Genomic DNA, 23,929 nt, shown 5'->3' with positions numbered 1-23,929 from the left:
TGCAGTACTCTTGTGGGTTCAAGATTAGGCACTAGAATCACAGATTGTCAGGTTTGGAGAAGATCTGTCACCTCTCATCTAGGATAACCATGCAGATTAGGCATGAAATGCCTAATGATGAAATGCCGAATTGGGAAGATCTGAAGCTTCAGACTATCCTGCCAGGATGGAGCCTGAAGCAGAGGTCACATGCCTCTAGTGGAGGGCACATCTGTGCAAATCAACAAGGGAGAGCAAGCGTTGGTTGATGTTGATCTTTAATCACAGTAGATTTCAGAGTGTATTGATGAACTCTTTCTTCCAGTGGATGCTTCAGTCTTGTGAAGTTCCCCTGGAACAGATCTGATTTCTGAGACTAACAATGAGTCAGAAACTTAATGTGTGAAGGAAACAATCCCCTGCCTCCCCAAAATAAACATTAAGAAAATATTATCTATGTCTTATACAATCAAACATATAGGAGAAAGATATTGGCCTCTGGGAAACAGGGAAAACCCAGGGCAATGGACTGTATGGCACATGATGTGAGGAGCCGCATTCGCCATTATAAGATGGCGCAGGCTTCTGCTTCCTGGTTCTTCACGGAAGCTTTACTTGAGAATGCGCCTGCGCATGGCTCGAAAACCGAGTATGACAATTGGATGAAAGATTTGAGCCAATGAGGGATCTGCATGTCTCCCAAAGCTCTATTTACACAGCGGGCTTTCTGAGCTCGTCGTCCTTCCCCTTTTCTCCATCTTGAAGAGCTGTTCAATAAATGCTGTCAGAAGAATCCTGAGTGTGGCGTTCTCCTTATTGGCGAGGCTGTGCGCTACATTTGGTACCGAAACCCGGGCGGAGCCGAACGTCTCGGAGTTTTGACCAGTCACGAAGGACCCTGTTGGCTCGCAGAGGATTCAGAACTGGCGGCTTGGAGAGTCTAGACGCTTTTCTGCAAGGTATGGTGGATCTTGTTTGGCTTAACAACAAGATAGCCTATCAGAAGCAGAAAAGGGAGAGAGCGCTAATAAAATAGAAAAGAAAACTAGGATAGAGAAGAAAACTAAGAAGGAAAGCCTAATTTGGACAGAGCCTCAATGTTTGAACTCCAGTAAGCGGGATACAGTGGAAGACACCCTGCGCTGGAGAACCAGTGGACTGACAGAGACTCAACGTTTGAACTCCAGTAAGCGGGATACAGTGGAAGACACCCTGCGCTGGAGAACCAGTCGACTGACAGAGCTGGCTGAATTCGGAAGTGAAACAAAGGTGATTGCATAGTAACAAAAACGGGGCAAGAAATAAATAAGCAGAAACAGATGAAAAAAGTTTTAAAGATACAAGGAGTAAATTGCAGGCTGCTCTGAGTCAAGAGAGCCAAACAGATAAATAAAGGTTATAGTAACGAAAATGGGGCAAGAAATAAGTGAGTAAAAACAAATGAAAAAAGCTTTAAAGATGCGAGGAATAAATAGAAGGCTGCTCTAGACAGAGAGCTAAGCAGAATGATAATGTTAATTGATTTAACTTTCAAAATGGGTGTGATTTTGAGTTGTATAATATTTTTCTGGATAAAAACTCAATGTAAAGGTTTTTCTGGTTACTGGCTTAAGGAAAGGTTAATTTGGAAAAAAAGGTTTTTCTATGTGTTTTCTGATGAGGTCATTAAGGTAGTAGTTATGTCTTCCAGAATTATATGGATCAGACATGACAGAGGTAGGCCTCCAGAACACTAGATTTCAGAGAGTCAAAATAATTAACTTGATACTAAAACTTGTTTTGAGATTTGTATATTGCAGAATACACAGCTTTGGAGAATGAATCTTATCACCTGCATGTTCACTGATGCCCTGGACTTCAGCTGGATGCAGTTAAGACAGACTTCAGATGCTTATCAATTTACCCTTCCCCTCATTCCTCTTCTAAAAGTCAACGCCCATGTTCAGCTTGAAGAAGTTAATGAGGAGTCGGCGCCCCAATTCCCTGGACTTGGGGACTGAGGTGGTTAATATTAGGCTGTCTTAATCTGTATAATTGTTACTAAGCTGATGCAAAATTCAAGGATTTCATTGGTATAAATTTGTGGGTACAAGGCTTAGACCTTTCACTTCTCCAACAGGGGAAGTTGTGTGTTGCCTTAAAGAGTGTTGCTTTTATATCAACAGTTTAGATATTAAGTCTTTTGTCTCTCGGGTTCATGCTGTTCAACAAACTGATGGCTTTGGTACGGCAACAGATAAAAGCGGCTAGATCAACTTTGCAGCCATCTGGAACCATATACCCTGATGAAAGACTTGGTTGGCAAAAGCCTATAACAGCTGAAGCACACTCTGATAAATATATTGTTTATCCCACATAGCTTGTTTTGCTGTTTAGTGACCTCAGCTGTATGGTGCACGTGGTAAAGTGTTTTCACCTGTGTTCTCCTGCTTGCGTATATACTTCGGTCTTTTCTTACTTTAAGGAATGGGTGGGGGTAGGGTTATTTGCCTGCATGATCTTTGGGGGAGTGCTGCTTACCCTCTGGTTGCTCTGCAAATTCAAACAACAACATCAAAAGGATAAGGTGGTGATCATGCAAGCATTATTTGCTGTGGAGCAGGGAACATCCCCTCAAGCCTGGTTGAATCTGCTTAAACAATGAGACACCATCACTTAACAGGATATCCTGAGGGCTCGTGTTCCCATTGCACCAGGTATCCTAGTGGTGGTCTTCCACACTTCCCAGGGCTCAGGTTCCCATTGCACGGGATAAAAGGTGTGGAGGGTCTCGTACTGTTTAACTGCCTTGAACGCCTATCGGTAGAACGGTGGGCTAGATCGGCAACCTAACAGCCCTAGATTGTTGTTGCAGTTTAATAAGGAAGGGGGAGATGTGAGGAGCCGCATTCGCCATTATAAGATGGCGCAGGCTTCTGCTTCCTGGTTCTTCACGGAAGCTTTACTTGAGAATGCGCCTGCGCATGGCGCGAAAACCGAGTATGACAATTGGATGAAAGATTTGAGCCAATGAGGGATCTGCATGTCTCCCAAAGCTCTATTTAAGCAGCGGGCTTTCTGAGCTCGGCATCCTTCCCCTTTTCTCCATCTTGAAGAGCTGTTCAATAGATGCTGTCAGAAGAATCCTGAGTGTGGCGTTCTCCTTATCAGTGAGGCTGTGCGATACAACATGAATTGACTCAGGTGGTTATATTTATTATTGAGAACAGTTTCCCACATCCATGGTCCCCAGAGATTTAGGTGCTAACAAAAATGTCTTACCCATCTCAGGGTCCTAACCAACTCTCCTCATCCAAAGCACTTCACTTGTCATGAAGCAGAGAGAAATCTCTAATTTTGGAAGGAGAGGTTACCAAAGGGTATTCCCCGGGTCACATGAGAGGCTCCAGCAAAGGCACCCCAGAAATTGGACAATTTGTGGAGAGCTAGTTAGCAGGTAGGGCATGGCAGTTCCCAGTGACATCATCTGGAATGCCTTCCTTGGACAATCTCTTGTATCCAGGAAAGAAGTAGAATCTTCTGTGATGTCACCTGTGTTGTGGTGACAACAACTGCCTGTGGAATATTTCTTCAGTGCCTTTTGGGTTCACAAACAGGCATGTTTTCCAGGCTGTTTAGGCTATTTCGGAAAGAGAATGGTGATCAAGGAGAGACCACTCCCAGTAAGAAGGAAGCTGGCCTCCTGTCTTGTAAAAAAGGAAGACTGAAATCATTCTGGGGAAGGCACAGTGAGTCCTGGGTAGAGTTGGGGGAACTTCCTGGAAGAAATAGGCTTGAGCTGGGCCTTCCAGCAGTATGCCTTATAAGCTGGAGCCTTGGTATTTCTCAACGGCCGAACAAGAGTCAAGAATTTATGATTATTAATTTGACATAGTCGAGTACTGACAAGCTTGCAGCTACATTTCTGGGAGCTATTTAACCTAATTTTGAGTGGCAAAGAATAGAGGAGGAGGCACTATGAGATTAACAATGTGTCTATTCCTGGTAGGAGTTTAAGCCCTTCATCCTCTAGATGACTGTTGGTTAAAGGTGTCTCTGAGGACAAGAACAGAGAAGGATGCTACCCTGGTCATGTGTGGGGTCTCAGATGCTTTGGGTTTCAACACACATGATTAAACCTTGATAGTGCTAAGCAATATGAACTCCAGGATTTACCTGCATCACATCTGATAGGAGCTGACAATGATCCCTAAATCTTCATGTCTGAGGCAGCTTATGGATTTCAGTGCAAGGGGCCCTGTAGTAGGGAGTGTGGCATATGTATGATGATGAAGGTTGGGAAGAGGGATATTGCTGAGCAGAACAGCTCAAAGATAGCTTTTCTGCTCCCTCTGGGATTCACCCTATCTCTAGCTTTTCCTCTTCCTCACCCTTCTTTTGGGGTCTCAGAATGGTCTCTCCTGCCTCTGAGCCATCAACTCTGCAAATTCCTAAGTGTTTATCTATCTCCAGACTCTGCTAGGCAAACATCATCCCAGAATTCCACCATCAATAACCAGAAGCAGATGACAAAATTGGAAGAACTGAAATTGAAGATCAAGAAGATGAGCTTTGAGGAGGAAGAAATTAGTGAAATGCTGAACCTGTACAATTATGATGATTTGAACTACAGGTAGTAATTATGCCCAGTCCCCTGTTGACATTATTGTGCCCTCTCTATTAACCCAAGATTTCCTCTCATCAAAGGAGTGTGTCATCTCTAATCATGCATGTTAGAAAGCCCTGACAGGTGTTGAGTAGTAGGATACTTGACCTTGAGGTGCTTGGAGTCAGATTGGTTCTGTCCACAACTGGAAGGACCTGGTCAGACTTGCTGCCTCCCAGTGTGTGAATGAAATGCCTGCAGGTCATCACTGCTTTCCTCTGAGTTTGGTCCTTATACTCTGAGACTATGACACCTCCCTGGATTTACTTGGCATTCTAATTGTGTTTGTGGGTGGGTTGGTGTGTATGTGTGTGAATGTAGTTGTGTGTGTGTGTGCTGTTCCGGATCCGAGGTTCTGGGATTTGATGGGGTTTGAGGATTTGTCTGATGCACAGTTTGCAGGTCAGTATAGTGTTGAGTCCATAGAGGCCCAAATTGATCCACAGGGTACTTTGCTCCTTCTGTTTGCACTGGTGTCACAAAGGAATCTCCTGGGGGAGGAAGTGTTATTAAGACTTTCCCTGGAAATACTATTCTTGTCCTCTGAGAATTCATGTTACAATAGGAAGCAAGGATTGAGATGCCTGCCTTAAAAATAAAAAAAAAAAATCATCAGAGATATCTGTTGGGCCCAAGCTTGTGGCAGAGACTTGGAGAAACTTCTCACAGAACTAGTGTATTCCTTCAGGCTCACACAGGATGCTCTGGAAGATCTGCTCCCTCCATTTGGTCCCCTGGCTCTGCTGTCCTGTGCCCAGGATTATAAGTTTAATTAGACCCAATAGAACCCAGTTCCAAAGAGCAAGGATGTGCCATATATTATTGGTTGGGGTAGTCTAGGATACATCCATTTTGCACATGATCCTTAGAGAAATATTTGCTCCTTGGTCCATGCCCTCATACAGGATGAACATCGAATTCAATATCATGAAAAGAAACCATGAAAAGACCATTATGAATATCCAGAAAATTACTGAGTCAATAACTGATGCCATGGAGAGATACAAGGAGGTCATAGAAGAAAACTATGCCTACAGGTGAGTGACTGACACAGCTGAGACCCCAGCACTAGGCAGGGAATGCTTCTGTCCTTCTAGGACTTTGAACAAATGTCAGGGCTCTGGTTCTATACTATCTGTTTCTTAACAGGAACCCTGCCTTGAGGCAAGGGGCATGGATTTGTAAGTCTTGGACTCAGGTGTCCTAAGTCTGAAGAGTGTATAAGTATATAAGTTTGTAAGACCTTTCAATCTTTATTCTTCCAAATTCAAGATCCTCCACATAGAAAACATTTCAACCTTGATGGGAATATCAAAAACACTGAACCTCTAGGGCTCTGACAAGAGATTTAAAAATCTGGGATCCATGACAAAAATGGAAAGAGTGTATTCCTGTTGGGTCTTTTCTCCTCTCTCAGAGGGGAATTGCCCTCTATCTGCTGGTGGTTTTCTAGTACCAGGGACAGATAAGCACCCATGAGGAACATTTCCTCTTCCTTGATGGACACAAACCCTCTTACTGTCAGGCTTTACAGGAGTACTTTCAGTCTGGTGGAATGTGGCTGGTCTCTGGATGTGACCTGCCTCTAACTGGTGCTGATAGGTATACTGGAGACTCTAGTCTGTCTAGGCTGTCTAGGGACCAGGGCACTTGCAGGGATGATGGTACTGGGAGGAGTGACAGGCAAATGGAAGCTGGCTGGGAATCACCATTTTGTTTGTTTGTGGTTCAGCACCAGGCACTGCCAACTCCTTAGAGAATGTTCTCAACTGAAATACAATATCAGGGTATTGCTGCAGAATGCGAACAGGAATCTGCTGGTAGAGCAGAGTGAACCACAAGTGTCCTATGGAGAAGATAAGAGCTTCTGTGAGGAGGCCAACAAGAACATCTATGTCCCAAGTGCCAAGCATCAGCAGGTAGGATGAGGCATCAGAGGCAGATTGGCCTCATGTCTAACCAGAAACATAGATAAACCAGTTTCAGTGTCCACGAAGTTACCAAGGCCCTCAGCTATGTCTGATCCAAGTGTTCATTTTAATTCCTCTAGGAAGAACAGAAGTGTTATGGGTCTCACTTGAATCATCTGCTTTGCCTGCCCTAAATTACCTTTTCTTCCAACATGACAGATTCCTCATTGTTTTCTGCTCACTCATGACTTTTGGTGTTTCTCTCTCTCTCTCTCTCTCTCTCTCTCTCTCTCTCTCTCTCTCTCTCTCTCTGGTGTGTTTATGGTGTGTAGTGTGAATGCTTTTGTGTCTATGTGTGTGTTTGGACCAGTTGTGGATTAGTGTGTTTATACTAATGTTTTGTTTTTGTGTAATGCAAGGTGATTTTGCAAGTGATTTGATATGGATGTTTGTATATACAACAGTGTGTGTGTTTTTGTGTGTGTTGTTAATGTGTGTCTCTCTGTGTGTATGTGTGACTTTCTTCTGACATACACCTGTATGTGTCTCGATGCCAAGTTTAATGAGTAAAGCACTCTGAGATTTCAGTTTGCTCCCACGAAATATCAAATACATCAGTCCAATAATTCTGCATCTAACCTAGCTCACAAGAGAAACAGGACACAAAAAACTCTTGTAAAGTCAGATTTTCAAATGATTAGGGGCAAAACTGTTGGTTCTCATTGAAGTCCTTTGGAGCAAATCAAAGGAATATGGTGCATGGGTGTAAGGGGGAGGTTGCTGTATAAAACCCATGTGTTTATGTCCCTTTTCTGCTCTTGGTGAATTGTCAAAGCCTACTGGAATGTCAGGTGGCTCGCTGTGCCTTCTCAGCCTTCCAGGTTGTTTTCCTCACTTTCTACTACCATTTACTTTCAAGCTACCTCTGCTCAGTAACAGTTTGCCTTGGAGTTTGTCTTGGATTTTATTCCTGGAGAGATTGAGTTGCTTGGAGCTGCATCTGCATCCAGCAGAAGTCTCAGAACTTTGGTGCAAGAATAGCGCTGTTTCAGGAGCCTCTTGAGGGTCGTGCTACTCTAAAGCACTCAGCCTATGTTATCTGTGTAGAATTCTGCAACTGCTGTTATTCAAAATCGCTTTCTCTGAGTTAAAATCAGCCTCAGTGGGGGTTGGGAGTCATGAGGCCCTTTAGACAGGTCTGGTAGTGTAAAATCAGGTAGATCTTTGAGAAGCCACATTCAGAAAGTGGGGAAAAATGTCCCATTTACACAGCTGACCCGCCATATGCTATGCCACTATGCACCTATCCCATTCAATATTTGATTTTTTATACCTGGAATATATACTGAGCAATTTTTATATTAGCAATAACTGAAAAACTAAACTGGTTACTTCAATATACCGTGCTCCTATTGTGTGAACAGAAATATTTTGTATGTTTGAGATTATGCCCTACAATAGCCATAGACATACAAGGGTATGTCTGTTTCTTCATGACCATTACCTTATAGTTCAGTGACTAGCCTTGGGAACATTTGCCTTTAACACATTCTTGCTGATTATAGGACCAGGGCAGTGCCCATGGAGTTCATGTGAGATGGTTTCTCTGGGTATTTCCAGATAAAGGGATTGACAAGTGGAACCCAGGTAGGTTCTAGCACTGAAGAAATAATCATAGCCTTCACTTAAATTATTGGCAGGCTCTCCATAAGGTTTCTACAGGGTTTCCGAGGTAGCTCTCATCTCTCTTGAACTCAGATTCAGACATTGCTACAATGTTCTCATTACTTAATATAATATAACTGGATTATTGGAAAAATATGGTGGTTTTTTTTTACTCCAGTACAGTGTGTAGTTCACAGTTCAGTTTCTAGCAGTTTTTAAAAGCTGAGAAAGCAATCCAAGCACAGGTGCTCTATGACACTTGGGGACCAGGGAATGGCCTCAGCTGATGGGTCATGCTGGATTGTCCAGCTGAATAGAGCTGGTGTGGGAGGGATAGCTGAATTGACAAATCCTTACCAGGCCTTTGGCCCTTCCTTCCATAGTTCTGAATGCTCCTGCAGAAACTCATGGCACAGACCAGGACAAGATCTTCCACCAAGAGAACTGCTGTGTGAGGTGCACTGAGTGTGTGCAGCCAATGCACCACTATGGCATCTCATCCCTAATCACCATGGCAATAGATGGCTGCAGTCTCTTCTTCATCTTGCTTTCCTTGGTGTGAATAGGCCTTAATTTCATCTGGCCACTAGCCCAGCAAGAGTGCACATTTGGAGGAATTCAGAGAAGAGCTGAGGCACATCAAGAGCTGCTGGGCATCCAGGAAGAGTCTGAGACTGTACAGTTTTTCTTGTCCTGAGGGGTCATCAAGAATAACTTCATGAATATCAGTTAACAAACTTGCAGACTTTGAGCCAAAAGCTGTAACATGTCTTATGCTCAGTCTTGGGAGGACATATTCTTCAAACACACACTGCAAAAAAAGGAGACCTGCTTACATTCTCTTGAAAAGATGATTTCCATCAGTAACTGCTTTTCTACTATGTTGCCAAGGCCAGCCACAGGCTGTAAGTCTGTGCTGCAAAAGGAGCAGCCAAGGAATGCTGCTTCCCACAGTTCTGGAGTTTGGATTTTCGTTTGAGTTTTTCTAACTTTGTTTATTTGGTTTTCCTTGTTTTCATTTAAGTTTTGTTATTGATTTGTTGTTGTTTTGTTCTTGTAATTGATTTACTATTTTGATAAGGCTATACACTGTACATATTGACTGCTTGGTTTCAGTCACTTTTGAGTATTCTTATGTATTCTTATGAATGAAAGTGTGATCTTTAACTCTTCACTCATAAGAACCTTCCTTATTCAGGTGTGGTGTCACCATGTTGAAATTCCACAGCTATCAGACAGAGATGGATCTCTAAATTCTCATGGGGCTTGGGCTTCTTAATTAATTTGTGCTCTGGTGTGTCAGGTCAGTCAACAGGGTCTAGCAAGAGAGAGAGAGGATGGATGGAGGGGCAAGAGGCAAGTAGAATGGAGTCGAGACAGAGAATCTGATCAAGTCCCATTTATTGAAAAGAAATCCTGGGTATTTATACACTCTACCACATGCCTTGAAGCCATGGACAAGCAGGGGATCACAGCTGAAGGTGCTTTACCAAGGTTGCCTTACAACTGGGGACACTAAACAGGAAAACAAGGTATGTGAGAAAAACAAGATGTTTATCAGAGTGTGCTCAGCTGTTGTAGGCTGTTTGCAAAACAAGTTTATTGTCAGGCTCTAAGGCTTGAGATGGCTGCAAAGAAGATAGCTGCTTTCTGCTAGGAGAAGGCTCCCAACAACTTCCAGCCAGACTGAGCTACAAAGGTGCTGGGACCCCACTCCTAGCAGAAAGCAGCTATCCTCTTTGCAGCCCTCTGGGGCCATATATTTGTAGGTTGATCCTTGTCTACCCTGACTAGAGACTTGTTTTTCTAGCATGATATTCTTGAGAGCAGCCACAACCGCTGAACACATTCTGAGAATCATGTTGTTTTTCTGACATAGCCTGGACTTGTTGTTTAGTGTCCCCAGCTGCTAGGCACTAGTCATTAATTGTCTCCAGCTGCACTCCCCTGCTTGTGCTTATATACCCATACTTGTGTTTCCATAAAAGAGACTTGATCACACAACTGTCTTTATTCCTTGCCCCTGCATCCCCACTCTCTCCTTGCAGACCCCATTAAATGACCCTCAGGCCTGATCACCTCGTATCCAATGTGGGGAAGGGAGAACAAGAAACTTTTTGAGGGACATTACTACAAGAAGGGTTTTTGATCAAAAATTCAACAGTGAAAATAAGATGGTCTCTGGGAAAACTTGCTCCATTGACACTGGTAAGTCATGGCATGAAAATGGGGCAAGAAATAAGTCAGCATGAACTATATGTGGAACAGATGAGAAACTCTTTAAAGACGCAAGGCATAAAGCTGAAAATTCAGCATTTGTTGTCATTTTTAATTGCATTATAGACTTATGTCCCTGGTTTCCTCAAGAAGGAACCATTGCAGAGAAAAGATGGCATAGTGTCAGAAATGCACTTAAAGAATTGTACAGGCCATTTGGGCCTGAAAAAGTCCCAGTTACTGCCTTTTCATAGTGGAACTTGATAAATGAAATGATCTCAACAAAGTGTCTGTTGATAGAGGCGGTCATTGCAGGGGGTGATAAAAATTTAAAAGGCAGTCAAAAGAAATAAAAAAGAAAAGAAAGAAAAGATTGATTTTTTTTAAAGGAAGATATAGATTTAATTTCTGTAGAGAGCAACCTCCCAAAGGTCATCCAGTAGGCCCCAAAATTTAGTTCAGACTTTAGAGATAGAAAATCTGAAGGGGAAGAAATCCAAACCAAATAGAGTCCCTCGGCCCAAAGAGAAATGACTCAGCCATTCTAAAGAAAAAGATAGAACACATATCCCTAAAATTAAAATCCAAAATAAGACCAAAGGATGATGACTATTTGTCTGAGTCAGACTCTGGTAACTTGAACTCAGGTACTGAGATACCTTCCAAAGTCGTCTTATTCTTTGTGCCTGCTTTGGCTCGCCATGTCTTTTGTGTTTCCACAGGAACTTTAAAATTATTTTCTAATTCTATGAATAAATATTGTCACCTCATTGATATATCCTTTTTATAGATTACTTTTCATAGAATGATTATTTTCACAATATTAATCTTAACAGTCCCTGGTCATGGGAGATCTTTCTATGTTCTAGTGTCTTCTTCAGTTTCTTCAGTGTTTTAATGTTCATTTAAGATGTCTTTTATGTCCTTGGTTAGGTGCACTCCAAAATATTCTCTTTTTTATGCTGTTGTGAATGGAATTGTTTCCTTGATTCTCTTTTTCTCAGTATATTTATCATTGTTAAATATGCTGGCTCGTTTATGGTTAACTTGACACATGCTAGAATCAGTTGGGAAGAGAGACCCTCAATTGAAAAATGCCTCCATAAAAGTGTCCTATAGGCAACTTTATTAGACTGTTTCCTGAATAATTATCGATATGGGTGCATCCAGCCCTCTGTGTGTGTTGCCAACCCTAGGAATTGTTCTGAGTTGTAAAAGAAAGTAGGCTTCATGAGGAATAAGACAGTAGGCAATATTTCTCCACAGCTTCTGCTTCAGTTTCTGCTTCCACGTTTCTGCCTATGTTTAGAACATAGTCTTCATAGAGACTTCCAGGCAAATGAGTGTTGTTTCAGAAGCAGAACATAAACATAACAAGTGGATCATAACAGCACATGATACAGAACCATGGTTTCAAGTTGAACATCACTCCAAAGTGATCAGAACAAGTGCTCACAACAATATGTGGTCATAATTATCTTGAGAAGAAATAAAGGCATTTTTGCCATTCTGAAAGAGGTAGTACAGAGCCACTTGAGCTACTGTTATTGATAAGGTATAGGCCAATCCTTGAAAAATGTATTTAATCATAAACAGCAATGAACATACTTTTTCTTTAGTGTAAGACAGTTTTCAAGCCTAAGATGGAGGCAGGCTGGTTTATCAATATTATTTAAATGGCTATTTCTTTTCTAGGAGAGATTTGAAAGGGTGTGAATTCAGATACAAGGAGAGGTAGAGAGGATCTTAGAAGAGTTGGTGGAGAGGAAAGCACTCAGAATGTGTTGTATAAAAAAATTCAATAAATGAAATCTAGAAAAGAAAGAAAAAACTGGCTGCATTATTTTTTCAATTTGAAATTTTGAGTGAACCTAAATTCAAAAATAAAAGATGAATTAACATGGCAGACAAAATTCCAAGAATCCTAACAGCAAAACACTGAAAATCTGGAGTGGTGGGTAACACACTGCATCCGCAACATTAAAATCAGAGGACATTTGTTAGTGGTTTGCTTTTTGTCCAGTCATGTAGATATATGGGAAGGAGCCCTGGTTTGGAGAGTTGGCAAAAAGGACTTTACTTGTTGAGCCAGCAAACCACCTGATCACCTCAGTCATGGAACTGAAGAAGCTCTGTACCTATACTGAAGTTCTCTGTGTATCTTTCTATGACTCATAAAGAGGTGAAACTTTTTGCTCTTGGTTTTGACAACACCAGTCTGTAGATGCACAGGACTACTTCCTCCACAGTCTCAGAAGTCACATGATTCATGGGAGCTTCACCAGAATCAGTTACTCATTGGAGGAAACATGTCCTAATTTACTGTGAGACCTACTATTGTAAACATGCCCCTTCTACCTGTGGGGGACAGTTCTGATGTTATGGTCCTGTTCTCAATTATTTCATGGCCTGTCAGTAAAAAAGCCATGGGCTAATTGGTGGGCAGAAGGTGCAGGTTCCTTGTGGAAAAGTGGACAAAAGGAAGGGGAGCATGCTTTGGAGAAAGAAGAAATTTACAGGAATGTGAGGCATCAAAATAAAGTGGCCACACAGTCTGCTCCTTCAGGCAGGTGGTCAGGGGCATTTTGCAGGGGACAGATGTAACTAAAAGGCTAAAATGTACGGGAGGTGGAAGAGGTGGAGATAAGAAATTGATGAAGACACTCTTTTCCAGTTTGGAGACAGTACAACCCTGAGAGGACAAGTAGAAAATGAACAACTCTGTGTGTGTGTGTGTGTGTGTGTGTGTGTGTGTGTGTGTGAGCACTTAGCCCCAAAAGCGTTGAGGCAAAGTGTTGAGGCAGAATGTGGGCCTCAACATTAGTGGCGCCCGAACAGGGACTCCAGTAAGCGGGATACAGTGGAAGACACCCTGCGCTGGAGAACCAGTCAACTGACAGAGTCTCAATGTTAGAGCTCCAGTAAGCGGGATACAGTGGAAGACACCCTGAGCTGGAGAACCAGTCGACTGACGGAGCTGGCTGAATTCGGAAGTGAAACAAAGGTGATTGCATAGTAACAAAAACGGGGCAAGAAATAAGTAAATAGAAACAGATGAAAAAGGATTTAAAGATGCAAGGAGTAAATTGCAGGCTGCTCTGAGTCAAGAAAACCAAACAGATAGATAAAGGTTATAGTAACAAACACGGGGCAAGAAAAAAATAAGCAGAAACAGATGAAAAAAGGTTTTAAAAATGCAAGGAGTAAATTGCAGGCTGCTCTGAGTCAAGAGAGCCAAACAGATAAATAGATAAAGGTTATAGTAACGAAAATGGGGCAAGAAATAAGTGAGTAAAAACAGATGAAAAAGGCTTTAAAGACGCGAAGAATAAATAGAAGGCTGCTCTAGACAGAGGGCTAAGCAGAATGATAATGTTAATTGATTTAACTTTCAAAATGGGTGTGATTCTGAGTTATATAATTATATTTTTCTGGATAAAAACTCAATGTAAAGGTTTTTCTGGTTACTGGCTTAAGGAAAGGCTAATTTGGAAAAAAAGGTTTTTCTATGAGTTTTCTGATGAGGTCATTAAGGTAGTAGTTATGTCTTCCAGAATTATATGGATCAGACATGACAGAGGTAGGCCTCCAGAATACTAAATTTCAGAAAATCAAAATAATTATCTTGATAGTAAAATTTGTTTTGAGATTTGTATATTGCAGAATACACAGCTTTGGAGAATGAATCTTATCACCTGCATGTTCACTGATGCCCTGGACTTCAGCTGGATGCAGTTAAGACAGACTTCAGATGCTTATCAATTTACCCTTCCCCTCATTCCTCTTCTAAAAGTCAACGCCCATGTTCAGCTTGAAGAAGTTAATGAAGAGTCGGCGCTCCAATTCCCTGGACTTGGGGACTGAGGTGGTTAATATTAGGCTGTCTTTATCTGTATAATTGTTACTAAGCTGATGCAAAATTCAAGGATTTCATTGGTATAAATTTGTGGGTACCTTTCACTTCTCCAACAGGGGAAGTTGTGTGTTGCCTTAAAGAGTGTTGCTTTTATATCAACGGTTTAGATATTAAGTCTCTTGTCTCTCGGGTTCATGCTGTTCAAACTGATTGCTTTGGTACGGCAACAGATAACAAATGAAACCCATACAGGTCTGCTATTACAGGCTGGAAGTAGGGGACTCTGAAACCTCTGTCATCAAGACTGATGAGGATTAACCCCTAACTTGCGTGCTAAGCCGGATAGCCAATGACGAGTAAGAGAGCATATCGAGACCCTTGGCCCTAAAATAAGGGAGGCCTCACCATCTTAAGTGAGGCTGGGGTCCTTTGCTCCAACCTAGGACAGGCACGGTTTCCATAAGTTTTCCCAGCCTTCCCTTTTGAAAAAAAATTAAAAAGGGGGACCTGTTGGGAGCTGACTTAAGCAGAAAGCAGCTAGATCAACTTTGCAGCCATCTGGAACCATATACCCTGATGAAAGACTTGGTTGGCAAAAGCCTATAACAGCTGAAGCACACTCTGATAAATATATTGTTTATCCCACATAGCTTGTTTTGCTGTTTAGTGACCTCAGCTGTATGGTGCACATGGTAAAATGTTTTCACCTGTGTTCTCCTGCTTGTGTATATAAATACCTCAGAATTCCCTTCAATGAGGGAGACTTGAGAAAATAGAAGAGACTGAATCACACCCTGTCTTGTCTCCATTCTTCGAGTCGCTAGCCCCAAGAGCCCCATTCTCTCTCTTGACCAGAGCACTTAGCCCCAAAGCATTGAGGCAAAGTGTTGAGGCAGAGTGTGGGCCTCAACACTGTTTCACTGGACTAGATTATTATTCATATTTTCTCATCAGGCTACTACTTTAGTATTGCTAAGTGTCTTGTCTCTCTAACTCTAAATCAGTTTACTGTTGTCACACACATTGTTGAGCTACCTCGACTCAATGGGTCCCACTGCTATTTTCAAATCCTTCTACATTTTGAAACTTCTAATATTTGGTGCAAACCAAGTGACAAAAGCAATGTATGTTGAACTCTTGACTCTTCTCCAGTGCATATGGGTCTGTGGGTGTATGGGTGTGATAATACCCTAGGAAGTACTCAACAAAAGGAGCAGGATGCTCTCATGACCCCTGTGTGACCTCACTTATCTTTGTTGTTTTGTGGCCTTCTGTAGTGATGCAATGAGCCCAGCTGGCAAGTCCTGGAATAGATCTCTAGTGTCTCCTTTTTTTCTCTGGTAGGATACTAGTGAGGGCAGATTTAATGAAAATATAGTCTTAATCCAATTAAGAATCCCAGTAATTCTTGTGGACCACCTGGATGAAGCACCAAGTTCCCGGATAGATCTACATGAACTTCCCAAAGCCAGCATACTGGAGCCAGAAGAAATCCAAGCAGAAGGCATCCATAACCAGCACTGCCCGCACTTACTCCCTATACAGGGCAATGTGGCTTGAGTAGAAGAAGGGATGTCTTGAAGACAGCTGGCACTCTCTCCAGCACCATAGCCAGCACCTACCATGTCTAGACCAGCAGGAAGAAGAGCATGAAGGCAATGGCATCCCATGAATGATTCCCTGGGTCAGGCAGCAGTTAATGTGCACTCTGGGTTTGCTGCGAGGCAGCTAGAACCATTGGACTGACTGACACTTGCCCAGCATGTTGGCTACTGCCATGCTACACAATCGCACTTAGGACACAAATATGGGCTGATGCAGGGGTGAAGGACCACAGGACCAAGCCCTGAGTGTACCTCAGCACCAGCACCATCAGGTTGACCAGCAGCCATGTACAGAAGAGCACACTGCCCATAATCAGCAAGGACCTAAGTTCAACTTAAGTGGATGGTCAGAAACAATAGGACTCATTCAAGGTCCCTGCACCATTAAACTAGAGGAAATACTATAGCCCAGCCTGATGTGGTGAAGATCCAAGACCTTTCTTTTGCAGCTAGGCATGGAGTTTGTTCAGCAGAAAAAGGTCTGCAGGAGGCAGGGTGTTGTTCACAGTCATATCTCCTATCTAAGCTCTGGAGACCCACACATCTATGAGGGCTAGAAGCTCCTGAATGTATCTAGTGCTGCAGAGGCAGAAACAGCTCTACTAAGAACTTAGCTTGATATACAGAGGCCTAAGGAGAGACAGAACCCATACCCAGTGTCTCAAGGAAAGGCAATTTACCCAGAATCTGAGTATTCAAGGCTAATTCTTTAGATCAGGCAAGAAAATAGAAAAAATGGAGAGGGAACCCTGTAGTAGCCAATGGTTAGAAGGGAGGCCACATGCTCCTGGTGGTTATGAAGTCTGTCCAGAGTTCATGCCAAATTTAATATGGATTATGTAACTAAAATATACTCACCTTGTTTAATTCCATCCACAGTGTTGGGACTGAGAAGCCAAGCAGGGAGGCTGACAGAGGGCCGAGATTGCCACTACTAGTTTTAAGGTCCTCACAATGTGGGAATTAACAATGAGTTCCAAATATAGGGTCCTTGAAATGATAGGGCATCTGCTTCAGGTCACAGAGTTTGGAAGTGGAAGGGTCGACCAGGAATCACATGATTCTTTACTACACCTGTCAGTTTCTGTGACTCATATCCCTAAATGGCAGAGCCAGTTTCAGGGCCAGCTCTGTCTACAAATGAAAATCCAAGAAGTGATATTGATTTGGGTGTCAGAAACCACACTGACTGTGTAGCCATGGTGACAGTATGGTGAAGTGAACTGAGGGTGACAACATCACCCTGGGATCAAGTCCTGGATCTTTTGTTACTGAGTGTGATTTTCTCAGTTTCCTAAACAGTACCATCTGTTTTGGTTGTTTGGTATCTTTGAAATAGGACGGCCATGTTGGCTACTGGTGTGTTGTATATTGCTTTACTATGTTTTGGTTTGGGCCTTCAATTCCTTATCTTTCTAAACTTTTATCATGAAGGGGTGTTGAATTATGTCAAATGATGTCTCAGCATCTAGTGATATGATCATGTGGTTTTTTGAGTTTGTTTATATAGTGGATCACATTTATGGATTTCTATATATTGAACCATGCCTGCATTCCTGGGATAAAGCCTATTTGATCATGTTGGATAATTGTTTTGATGTGTTCTTGGATTTGGTTTGTGAGAATTTTATTGAGTATTTTTACATCAATATTCATAAGGGAGATTGGTCTGAAGTTCTCTTCTTTCTTTGGGTCTTTGTGTGGCTTAGGTATGAGCATAATTGTCACTTTATAGAATGAATTGGGTGGTGTTCCTTCAGTTTTTATTTTGTGGATCAGTTTATAGAGACTTGGTATTAAGTGTTCTTTGAAGGTCTGGTAGAATTCTGCAGTAAAATAGTCTGGTCTTGTACTTTTTTTGGTGGGGAGGACATTTAATGGCTACTTCTATTTCTTTAGGGGTTATGAGACTGTTTAGATGGTTTATCTGGTCCTGATTTAACTCTGGTAACTGGTATGTCTAGAAAATTGTCCATTTCATCCAGATTTTCCAATTTATGTTGAGTAGAGGCTTTATGTTGAGTAGGGTCTGATGATTTTTTTGAATTTCCTCAATTTCTGTTTTGGTATGATGTTTCTTCATTTTCTTAAATTCTAAAAAGTCTTTAATTTCTTTATTTCTTTCCAACCACATTAGCATTTAGTAGAGTGTTGTTCAGTTTCCATGTGAATGTGGGCTTTCCATTGTTTTTGTCGTTATTGAAGACCAACCTTAGTCCATGGTGATCTGATAGTATGTATGGGATTATTTCAATTTTTTTGTATCTGTTGAAGCATGTTTTGTGACCAATTATGTGGCCTATTTAGGAGAAGGTACCATGAGGTGCTGAGAAAAAGGTATGTTGTTTTTTTTTTTAAGATAAAATGTTCTATAGATATCTGTTAAATCCATTTGGTTCATAACTTCTGTTAGTTATAAGCTAGTACAACCACTATGGAAATCATTCTGGTGGTTCCTCAGAAAATTGAACATAGGACCCAGCTATACCACTCCTGGGCATATACCCAAGAGATGTTTCAACATACAACAGGTACACATGCTCCACTATGTTCATAGCAGCCTGATTTATAATAGCCAGAAGCTGGAACACACCCAGATGTCCTTCAACAGAGGAATGGATTCAGAAAAAGTTATACATTTACACCAAGGAGTACCACTCAGCTATTAAAACCAATGAGTTCATGAAATTCCTAGGCAAATGGATGGAACTGGAAAATATCATCCTGAGTGAGTTAACCCAATCACAAGAGAACACACATGGTATGCACTCACTGATAAGTGGATATTAGCTCAAAAGTTCACAACACCTAAGACACAATGCATATACTACATGAAGCTCAAGAAGAAGAAGGAAGACCAAAGTGTGGATACTTTGGTCCTTCTTAGAAGGAGTATCAAAATACTCAACCAGAGCTCCCAGGGTCTAAACCTCCAGCTTGGGAACACAAAGGGAGGGACTCATGGCTCCACCTGTATAGTTATTTGAGGATGGCCTTGTCAAGCATCAGTAGAAATGGAGGGCCTTGGTAACTGAAAGTTTGGATTCCCTAGTGCTGGGGAATTCAAGAGCAGGGAGGCAAAAATGGGAGGATGGTGGGGGCACATTCTGATAGAAGTAAGAGGAGGGGGATGGGATAAGGGGTTTGGGGGGGATGGGAGAGGGGAGAACATTGGAAGGTAAATAAAATATCCAATTTTAAAAAACAGACAATGGGTCTGGCAGTTGTAGTGGGGCAGTTGAAACATTTTGTCAACAATTTATTACTGGGTTTTCTTATAATCCTCAAGGATAAGGTATTGCAGAAGGGGCCCATGGAACTTTAAAAAGATTGGTGAGACATACTGTTGCTGAGACAAAGAATGATGCCAACCTGTGACCTTGCTGAGTGCCCTGACAAGGGTGACGAGGGAGCTGTAGTGGACATATATTCCTGACCCACCTTTGCTTGACTATATCCCAGATGGGACAAGCTGCCTTCCCTCAAGTTTTTAGACCTTGTGGGATAGAGAATCAAAATAGAAATTTTAATGTCTCTTGTATTTTTCTTAAAGGTGACCAGCTATTAGTACTCAATCATGTACTGGTCTAGAAATCAATCCAATATTGGAAATAACAGACTACATTTTGAAGGATGTATCCGGACAAATTGTCAGAGACATATTTGGAAGTTAGCTGTAGTTCATTATGATGTTCTGATAGCAAGAGATAAAGTTGAGACAGGATCTGGATTTCAAACAAGGGCTAGTGCATGTTTTAAGGCTCTTTTGTCAAGCTAAAATTGGCTTTGTCTCTTCTACAGTGTTTATTGTAAGTTTCATTGACTGTATAATTTCCAATTACGTTAGTGTGTTGAAACCTGACATGTCTGTTACAGGGGTCTATCAACCAGCTTTTGTCTCACTGCCCTGAGTATTAGAAAACCTTGTTTCTCTGGAAAAAAGCTTGAAAGTGCTGGAAGAAGTGAGTTAGGCTTTAAGCAGAAGCAAGAGGGTAGTGGGCTTGATTATTGCTGGTATAACAGCTTTAATTTCATTGATTGCTAGCACCACTGCTTCTGCAATAGCATTGACACAAGGAGTTAAGACAACTATTTTTGTTAACCATCTAGCAAAAAATTGTTACTAATGTATTGAGTATGCAAAAATATTATACAAGTATCTGGAACAATGGATGATGCTCTATAATCTACTCAAATTACCTGAGGGGGTCCAGGGTTCAAGAGTTAGGAGCCACCCCAATTGTCATGACAAATATCATTGGAGTAGTGTTACTTCTAAAATTTACTATTATTGTCATTATAATTAGAAAAGCTTTTAAAGACACCTGTAGGATATCTGGCATAATCCTAACATCTCTCTGGGTGTGTTATCTTTGCATAGTGAGATTATGAATTTAAAGAATACTGCTCTGTTGAGCTTTGATGCTTCAAATAATGCTGATGAAATTATCCATGGCCTGAGGTCAGTATTTCCATTTTGGTCAAACCTGAGGAATGGTATACATAGCTTGATCAGGCTAGCTCTTCTTGTCCTGGGAATAATTTTCTTCCTGCCCATCGTGTTTAAACTCATCTCTAACTACATCAACCGGCTGGCATCCAAAGTACATGACTTGAAACTGATAATGGACCCCCAGACAGAGTTATTAATTTCACAGGCTGGCAAGCCAAGGATGGGTAAGATTCTGTAAAAGGCCTTACCAACCTAAGACAGAAGTGCATTCCTTATGATAATGCATATACCATGAAGAATAAGAAAGACTTTCTTGTCAGAATGACCTAAGACAGGCTCAGTCTGGTTCATGCAATCAAAAGGGGGAGGTGTGGATACCTTTGGGGGCTGCCTGGCAGGAATCTGACATAGGCCAAGGACATGGAAATGGACTGCAGGCAGGAATCTGACACTAGGCTGGAACAAAGAAGTAAGTATAGGCAGAAATCTAAATCTTAAACTAGAACAAAGAAATAGGCCTCAGGCATGAAAATGGCTTTGGGCTAGGACAGGGAATTGTTGTTCTTGACCTTAACACTGGGTTACAGACACATACCACCACAACTGGCTTTTAGATGGTCTTATGTAGCAAGTATTTTATATGAGTCATTTCCCCATCCCCAGATGGTTCTTTATTAAAAGGAACTGTCCCATTCACTGAAAAATTTGAGCCACATTTCTGGTCTCTACCCAATAGATGCCAGTAGCACTTTTTCCTCTCCCATTTTTTAAGAGTCAAAAAATGCTCCCATATATTGCCAAAAATGAGCAAGAGGGAAAAAAGAAAAGAGAAACTGGGAAATGTTCTTGATGTAAACTGAAAGAGTTAACTTCACCTTATTCACAAGATGGCAAATAAACTGGGGCTAAGTAGCTCAGAGCTCTTGCTCCTCTTGCAGAAGAACCAGGTTCAGTTCCCAGGACTTACATGGTATCTCACAACTGTCTGTAACTGCTGTTCTAGAGCATCTAACATCCTAGCTTTTCTTAAATCTGAGGCTAAAACACACACACACACACACACACACACACACACACACACACACACAGAGTTGTTCATTTTCTACTTGTCCTCTCGGGGTTGTACTGTCTCCAAACTGGAAAAGAGTGTCTTCATCAATTTCTTATCTCCACCTCTTCCACCTCCCGTACATTTTAGCCTTTTAGTTACATCTGTCCCCTGCAAAATGCCCCTGACCACCTGCCTGAAGGAGCAGACTGTGTGGCCACTTTATTTTGATGCCTCACATTCCTGTAAATTTCTTCTTTCTCCAAAGCATGCTCCCCTTCCTTTGTCCACTTTTCCACAAGGAACCTGTGTTGGGAGCTGACTTAAGCAGAAAGCAGCTAGATCAACTTTGCAGCCATCTGGAACCATATACCCTGATGAAAGACTTGGTTGGCAAAAGCCTATAACAGCTGAAGCATACTCTGATAAATTATTGTTTATCCCACATAGCTTGTTTTGCTGTTTAGTGACCTCAGCTGTATGGTGCACGTGGTAAAATGTTTTCACCTGTGTTCTCCTACTTGTGTATATGAATACCTCAGAATTCCCTTCAGTAGGGGAGACTTGAGAAAATAGAAGAGAGACTGAATCACACCCTGTCTTGTCTCCATTCTTCGTGTCTCTTGCCCCAAGAGCCCCACACTCTCTCTTGACCAGAGCACTTAGCCCCAAAAGTGTTGAGGCAAAACCGTTGAGGTAGAGTAAAGGCCTCAACAAACCTGCACCTTCTGCCCACCAATTAGCCCATGGCTTTTTTACTGACAGGCCATGAAATAATTGAGAACAGGACCATAACATCAGAACTGTCCCCCACAGGTAGAAGGGGCACCTTTACAATAGTAGGTCTCACAGTAAATTAGGACATGTTTCCTCCAATGAGTAACTGATTCTGGTGAAGCTCCCATGAATCATGTGACTTCTGAGACTGTGGAGGAAGTAGTCCTGTGCATCTACAGACTGGTGTTGTCAAAACCAAGAGCAAAAAGTTTCACCTCTTTATGAGTCATAGAAAGATACACAGAGAACTTCAGTATAGGTACAGAGCTTCTTCAGTTCCATGACTGAGGTGATCAGGTGGTTTGCTGGCTCAACAAGTAAAGTCCTTTTTGCCAACTCTCCAAACCAGGGCTCCTTCCCATATATCTACATGACTGGACAAAAAGCAAACCACTAACAAATGTCCTCTGATTTTAATGTTGCGGATGCAGTGTGTTACCCACCACTCCAGATTTTCAGTGTTTTGCTGTTAGGTTTCTTAACTGCACTCATTTCTTTAATAATGACCACTTTGTCTTAATCTTACATTTTCTCACACACTTTTCTACATCTATTTGCTCTACATATTACTTCTAATTCTCACTGTAAACCTCATTAAATGTGGTCAGTACAGATCATTTCATGCATTCTTGGAATTTTGTCTGCCATGTTAATTCATCTTTTATTTTTGAATTTAGGTTCACTCAAAATTTCAAATTGAAAAAATAATGCAGCCAGTTTTTTCTTTCTTTTCTAGATTTCATTTATTGAATTTTTTTATACAACACATTCTGAGTGCTTTCCTCTCCACCAACTCTTCTAAGATCCTCTCTCCCTCTCCTTGTATCTGAATTCACACCCTTTCAAATCTCTCCTAGAAAAGAAATAGCCATTTAAATAATATTGATAAACCAGCCTGCCTCCATCTTAGGCTTGAAAACTGTCTTACACTAAAGAAAAATTATGTTCATTGCTGTTTATGATTAAATACATTTTTCAAGGATTGGCCTATACCTTATCAATAACTGTAGCTCAAGTGGCTCTGTACTACCTCTTTCAGAATGGCAAAAATGCCTTTATTTCTTCTCAAGATAATTATGACCACATATTGTTGTGAGCACTTGTTCTGATCACTTTGGAGTGATGTTCAACTTGAAACCATGGTTCTGTATCATGTGCTGTTATGATCCACTTGTTATGTTTATGTTCTGCTTCTGAAACAACACTCATTTGCCTGGAAGTCTCTATGAAGACTATGTTCTAAACATAGGCAGAAACGTGGAAGCAGAAACTGAAGCAGAAGCTGTGGAGAAATATTGCCTACTGTCTTACTTCTCATGAAGCCTACTTTCTTTTACAACTCAGAACAATTCCTAGGGTTGGCAACACACACAGTGGGCTGGATGCACCCATATCGATAATTATTCAGGAAACAGTCTAATAAAGTTGCCTATAGGACACTTTTATGGAGGCATTTTTCAATTGAGGGTCTCTCTTCCCAACTGATTCTAGTATGTGTCAAGTTAACCATAAACGAGCCAGCATATTTAACAATGATAAATATACTGAGAAAAAAAGAATCAAGGAAACAATTCCATTCACAACAGCCTAAAAAAGAGAATATTTTGGAGTGCACCTAACCAAGGACATAAAAGACATCTTAAATGAACATTAAAACACTGAAGAAACTGAAGAAGACACTAGAACATAGAAAGATCTCCCATGACCAGGGACTGTTAAGATTAATATTGTGAAAATAATCATTCTATGAAAAGTAATCTATAAAAAGGATATAT

General features: G+C 41.4%; 1 protein-coding gene across 3 annotated transcripts; it reads left to right on the top strand.

Annotated features, from left to right (window-relative positions):
• Nucleotides 1–389: 389 nt before the first annotated feature.
• On the top strand, nucleotides 390–12,166 carry LOC117705679 (uncharacterized). 3 transcript variants are annotated; one of them, XM_034498365.2, is made up of 6 exons: nucleotides 390–3,707; nucleotides 4,432–4,591; nucleotides 5,530–5,661; nucleotides 6,357–6,543; nucleotides 8,100–8,181; nucleotides 8,583–12,166. In XM_034498365.2, exons 1-6 carry the CDS (start codon nucleotides 3,578–3,580, stop codon nucleotides 8,759–8,761), a joined length of 870 nt encoding a protein of 289 aa, XP_034354256.1. In that variant the 5' UTR covers nucleotides 390–3,577; the 3' UTR covers nucleotides 8,762–12,166. The 3 variants fall into 3 exon arrangements, with proteins under 3 accessions (XP_034354256.1, XP_076787640.1, XP_076787639.1); XM_076931525.1 differs by lacking the exon at nucleotides 8,100–8,181; XM_076931524.1 differs by lacking the exon at nucleotides 8,100–8,181 and having other exon boundaries at nucleotides 3,572–4,591; nucleotides 8,583–8,721.
• The last annotated feature ends 11,763 nt before the right edge of the window (nucleotides 12,167–23,929 follow it).

The sequence above is a fragment of the Arvicanthis niloticus genome, chromosome 3, assembly GCF_011762505.2.
Source record: "Arvicanthis niloticus isolate mArvNil1 chromosome 3, mArvNil1.pat.X, whole genome shotgun sequence".
NCBI classification, from domain to species: Eukaryota; Metazoa; Chordata; class Mammalia; order Rodentia; family Muridae; genus Arvicanthis; species Arvicanthis niloticus.
This window is presented reverse-complemented; position numbering and strand designations above follow the sequence as displayed.

What these genes read in the sequence shown, in the direction of transcription:
- LOC117705679 (XM_034498365.2), top strand. Translation starts at nt 3,578, where the DNA reads ATGTTTTCCAGGCTGTTTAGGCTATTTCGGAAAGAGAATGGTGATCAA. An exon ending in GAAGAAAACTATGCCTACAG is followed by an intron (nt 5,662 to 6,356) that starts GTGAGTGACTGA and finishes TTTGTGGTTCAG; the next exon opens with CACCAGGCACTGCCAACTCC. An exon ending in CAAGTGCCAAGCATCAGCAG is followed by an intron (nt 6,544 to 8,099) that starts GTAGGATGAGGC and finishes TGCTGATTATAG; the next exon opens with GACCAGGGCAGTGCCCATGG.